The following is a 5,668-nucleotide window of genomic DNA, read 5'->3' on the forward strand; positions in this document are numbered from 1 at the left end:
GAGGAAAACCCTTAATCTTTTTCGTTCTCTGGCATAAAACATCGGGAGGTGATTAAATCACATGTCTTAGAACTTATATTAAATCGAAATAAAATTATAAGTGCTAGCTAATCTTAGACATGATACAAACGTGTTGAAGTGTCGAGAGAATCAGAGTTAACATGACAAATCGAGTGTATGTGTGTGTGAGTGATGACCAGTTAGACTTTATATACATAACAATAATAACTAAAATTCCAACATTCCTGGGATACTTTTTTTGTCTACGCTTGACCTGACTTTTACGATGGTCTTTAAAGTTCATAAGGCTTTGACCATGTGTTATTAACATGGTCAATTCCTTTCTAGTCACACCCTTAAATTCTGCACATGATATTACAAGAAATATGATGACAGTCCAAAATATTGACTAAATCCAAAATTTTGGGTTTGCGTGGGATGTTAGTATAAGTTCAAGATATATAAAAATAGTAAGCTGAAAATTCTATCAATAATAATATACAGTAGGTATGACACCCATATATTATATGATTTTTAAAAGAAAAAATAAGTTTGAAATTCTAAATCTTTGAGAAGTTTGAGTTTATAAGAAAAATAAAAATTATTGAATTATGAAAATTAAAGTGTTTTTTCTTTTTCTAATTTAAATAAAATTAAAATGTGTTTTTTAATTTTAAAATTAAAGTAATTTTTTGCTAACATACTTTTTCCACTTTCAAGTTTGTTATTTGGTTTTACCGTTTGGGCGAAGTTTCTTATCTATCTCCTATTCTCCCGACTCAAACAAAGTGAAAAAGTTGCAACATGTCGTTTTATTTTTCAATACATTTCCAATTCAGTTATAAGCGAAACCTTAGCATATTTATTTTGGTTAATACCTTTTTTCTTTTCTTTTTCAAACTGGAGAACAAAGAATCAAAATAAATACTTACAGAGTTATAATAATCCCTTTGTGAGTGGGTTCTAAATCCGATCGTTAAACAGGCGAGTAGGCTTAAATTTTTTTTTTTCGTTCTTAAACTAATAATTCTATACTTTATATTTTGTGCGGTTCCAGCTTATCTTTGGACTTTGGGCTCCCAGTTGTTTATTGGCCCAAACTTGTCAAGTTGTGAAATTAGATGAGAGCCTGTTTTGGGAAAGGGAAATCTACAAAAAGAAGGTTCCAAATTTTTATAAAAAGTTTTGAAAAAGTTATAATTATATTTTTTTTAATAAAAAACCAAAAAATCAAGAAAATTTTCAGTTTAGTCATTTTTTACCTATTCAGCCGGTCACCATATCATCTGGAGGCATGTTATTGAGGCCTGATGTAGCATGTCACGTCATCTTGTTGATTAGTAATGAAAAAATGACATTTTTGAAAAGAATGAGGGGAGACGGTTTCAAACTTGTGACTCCCCATCACCATAAGACTTTTATGACTTTTCCCCTTGTTTACTTTATATATCTATTATGCATATATTATTATTTTTATTGTTATTTTAATTAATATCATGTTATTATTAAGACAAAATTGCAAAAATGGTCCCCATGGTTTACCGATTTCTGTGGGTAAGGTCCAAAAAAAGTTTGATAGCAAAAAACGTCCTCTTTTGATGTTTGAGCTGTGGATTTGGTCCTTGCCTCTAACTGTCGTTAGAGGCATTCTGTTTTCTTCCCCACATGTCATGCACGCGAGGGTATTTTTGTCCTTTCATTTATGGGACTAAAATTGCAATCTAATTTCTATATTTAACCTCGACTTAAACACATCTTCCCAAACGGCTCTCTCTGCGCAAATGGTAACGATCATATGCTTCTGTGGCAATAATTCTATGTGCGCACATTGTGGACTCCACTCAATCCAGGTCGACGGTTCTACGCATGCCCTCTACCGGTAAAGTAGCGTTCTAATTTTTGCAATCAAACACCTTATTGTTGCCCTAATTTTGTGTGCTTCGTCTTTGAAAGGACTTAAAATGTCGATTCCTTGGATGGTTTCATCCTCCGATGTGTGATCGTGCTAAGGCTATCATTCCTGGTGTACTGAAGAGCATGAACAATTTGAAGCTTTCAGTGAAAGAGTTAGAAGATGATTTTCAGAATTTGAGGTTTTACCTGAAGATGACAGTGAAAGAATTAGAAGATGAAGTTTGTAAATTGAAGTTCTACTTGTGGTGCAGTTGGATTTTTTTTTCTTGTTTTCTGGATGTGGAATTAGGGATTAGGGTTAAGTTCTACCTGTGGTGATAAGGTTTTTTTGGGATCTTATTGTTTTGATGAATAGGCCTTTGTATACTATAATGGTCATTTCATGAACCTTGTACCTCGAATTATAATGTATGGAATATTATCTTATTTAATTGTTGTTATTGTGGAGACTGTAATGGTAATACAATATAGGAAATGGTATTAAGAACAGTACAATACCATTTTGGAACTTACTAAGTGTTATTGAATCATAAGATATAATCCAAATAAGTCAATGCAAATTACAATACCATTGCACATAACCAAAAGCCATTGTCATTATAATATCCAAGTGTAACAAAAAAAGAAGCAACCAAATGAGTTTTGGAATTGCAAAATAACTTAACATACTAATAACTGTTAAAACAACCAACATATGCCAGTTTCTTAAACAAATTAGACCAAAAGATGATTTAACAACTTAACATTGCACTTGACCATACGAACTACTCTTGACCATGACCCTCATTAGCCCCTCCACCCTCCTGTTGACCTACACCTTGACCTTTACATGTCCTTTTGTTGTGACTTTTTTGTTTGCATTTACCACAAGTGACACTCCCAAATTTCCTACTAAGCATCTCCACTTCTTTGGATCCTTGAGTTTGACTTTGACTTGCTATCACACTTTCAATTTGACTGGACTTTTCCTTTTGGCTCATTCTCTCCTCCATGGACTGTCTTCTTTTCTTCTTTGGCCTGCCAGGCATTTTGTGGTATGGAGGTGGGATAATTCTAGTGGGACAATCACTTTTAGGCCACATTGCCCTACCTTTTACAGGTTCAACTTTAAAGTCAGTAAGTAAACTTTGTGTACCCAAATGTACAACTCCCCTACCATTTCCCCATTGTCTGTCATCTCACTCCAAGTGGCTATGGCATGCCTGCAAGGGATTCCTGTCAACTCCCACTTCCTACACGTGCATGTCATCTGGTCAATGTCCACAACATGTTGATCATTCCATGGTCCAGCTACCTGATACTTTCCACCCCCATTCCACCTTGCAATATACTCAGCTGCTTGTTGTTCATTCTTCTTTAACAATTTGGTTGCAGTAGGTGTGAGAGGACCTTGGCATTTCCTTTGATCTTTAACCACATTGCAGATCCTCTTCATTAGATATTCCCTTATAAATTCCAAGCATGTAATGATTGGCTTGTCCCTTCCTTTCTCCAACTTACCATTCAGAACTTCACACATGTTATTTAGAAGCACATCTGAGATGGCCCTACCTGCATAATCCACAATTAAAATCATTAGCCAATAAAAAATAGTTGCATATCAAGTAATAAGATAAATTTTATTTACCTGTAAAATGGCTTCTTGCCTAATGCATTGGTGGTATTTGATTCAACTAATCATGTGCGGCCCTGTCATACTCAGCTAACTCCTTCATTGTAGATTGAAACTCTTGAACTGTGGTTGCTGTTGCACACCTCCAAATAAACTCCTTGTACTCCCTAGCTTTCCACTGTTTCCTCATGTTTTCATGGATGTGTCTTAAACAATACCTATACTCTGCATTTGGAAATAATTGTGCTATGGCAGGTATCACACCCTAAAAGTAAATATAAGATTGAATCAATACATGTTAATTATAATATTGTAAAGGCATTATGCATAAATAAAGAATTACCTTTTGCCTATCACTAATAAATGTGAAGTTAGAATTATACCCCATCTCCAAATCATCCCCTAGACATTCCAAGAACCATTTCCAACTTGTAGTATATTCAGATTCTACTATGGCATATGCAAGTGGATAGATACCATTGCTGGAGTCTAAGCTTACAACTGTTAATATTTGCCCATGACAATGGCCTTTCATAAAGGCACCATCTAGACCAAGAAGGTCCCTCATACCAGCTTTAAACCCCAACTTTAGTGGGCCTAAACATATGTAAATTCTCTTAAATTGCCTAGTGGCCAAGGTCGGGTTAGGCTCACTTACAACATCTATCTTCACTATGGTGTTTGGATTGGTGGACTGTAATTTAAGTACATAATCTCTAAGCAAGCCATACTGCTTTGAGTAGTCCCCAACAACATTCTTTTATAGCCCTTGCCTTAGCCCTAAACATCTTATGCTTTGAAATCCCTACTGAGTATGTCTGCTGAAAGTCTTCTTGTAAGGCTCGAATTGGAACTGTGGGGTTTGATTGAACTTGTCTAATAATATGTTTTGCAAGAAAAGTGGTTGTGCAAGCTCGAATTTTCCTTGATTGAAGGCAAGTGTGCTTCAGACTGTACGTTTTCACATACCAATTCCCATCTTTCAAAGACCTAGATGCATATAAGTGCCAAGTACAAGTGGTATCTTTTGAATTTTCTGCTTTGCCCTTGCCTTTGTTTACTTTATCTGCCCCACCTAACATATGGGACCCACTTGCACCACTTGTCCCACCATCCACATGTGGCCCACTGACATTGGTATCAGGCATAGCTCCTTTGCAATATGCCCTTAGTCTTGTTGCATCATTCTTTTTAAAAGCAATATTCCTCCTTGTTTCAAGTGCATGCTCATCCACTTTATTCTTAAAATCTTTCTTTGACTTCCACATCTGTCCCACATAAAAACTAGATTTATGCACCTCACCATGTGGACATACTTTCTCCTTACCCAATTGTTTTAATAGAACCCTCCTGTTCTTTTCAGTATCATAGTCTTCTCCTAATGACTCCCATTCATCACAATTAATTACTTCAAGGTCTTCTTCTTCGTCTGTTTCTTGTTCGTCTTCTACATCATTGTTAAACCTAAACCCTGAATACTCCACACCTTCATCAATGTTCATTCTAAAGTCACTCATGTCAACATCAATGTCATCAACTTCATTGTCTATGTCTACTATAGCATCACTATCAGAATCACTATCATCATCACTGTAATCATCTTCACCCTTTTCTGAATTGAACTCGTCTGATTGGCCATCAAATAAACCCCCATTATCTTGATCAAATTCTTGATATTCACTACCAAGGTGGATTGTTGTAGGGTCTGTTATGTTGTTGTTTTCATTATCATGCAACCCTTCATATGTATCAAAGTCTACATTCAACATTTCAGCTAAACCCATTGGTACATGCACATTTGATGGTGCTTCCTTGTCTTGATTATCCCTGATTTCACTTGATGGTGCTTCCTTGTCTTGATTATCCCATGTTTCGGTTTCAATGTATAACCTCTTAGAACATGACCTAGTACCCTCTCTTGGCTTCCAATTTCTTGTTCTCCTCATTTATGGCGGAAATGATTTTGATTCACCTCCATAAACCACAAGTGGTAATGATGAACTACAACTTTCATGTTGGGGATCATGAACTATTTTTTGTTTTCTTTGTTTTGGTTCAATTGCCACTTCATCTTCTTCATTTAGTTGTTCAATGACATCACCATTACTCTTATTTGGTGACATGAAGTATGTAACCAAGTTG

At 35.5% G+C, this 5,668-nt stretch overlaps 1 protein-coding gene across 1 annotated transcript; it reads right to left on the reverse strand.

The window, feature by feature from the left end:
- Positions 1-2,678: 2,678 nt before the first annotated feature.
- On the reverse strand, positions 2,679-4,094 carry LOC145051033 (uncharacterized). Its single transcript, XM_078999185.1, has 5 exons — positions 3,870-4,094; positions 3,651-3,791; positions 3,542-3,560; positions 3,097-3,465; positions 2,679-3,004 (listed from the first exon to the last, which is right to left on the reverse strand). Exons 1-5 carry the CDS (start codon positions 4,092-4,094, stop codon positions 2,679-2,681), a joined length of 1,080 nt encoding a protein of 359 aa, XP_078855311.1.
- Positions 4,095-5,668: the final 1,574 nt, after the last annotated feature.

The sequence above is a fragment of the Lactuca serriola genome, chromosome 5 (genome assembly GCF_051521515.1).
Source record: "Lactuca serriola cultivar US96UC23 chromosome 5, Lser_US96UC23_V15, whole genome shotgun sequence".
Taxonomy (NCBI): domain Eukaryota; kingdom Viridiplantae; phylum Streptophyta; class Magnoliopsida; order Asterales; family Asteraceae; genus Lactuca; species Lactuca serriola.

Bases quoted from the DNA above. Each gene is read 5' to 3' on its own strand.
- LOC145051033 (XM_078999185.1), bottom strand. From the start codon at position 4,094: ATGAGGGACCTTCTTGGTCTAGATGGTGCCTTTATGAAAGGCCATTGT. The intron at 3,792-3,869 runs GTAATTCTTTAT...ATTTACTTTTAG, and splicing joins TTATTAGTGATAGGCAAAAG to GGTGTGATACCTGCCATAGC. The intron at 3,005-3,096 runs GTGAGATGACAG...AACCTGTAAAAG, and splicing joins GCATGCCATAGCCACTTGGA to GTAGGGCAATGTGGCCTAAA.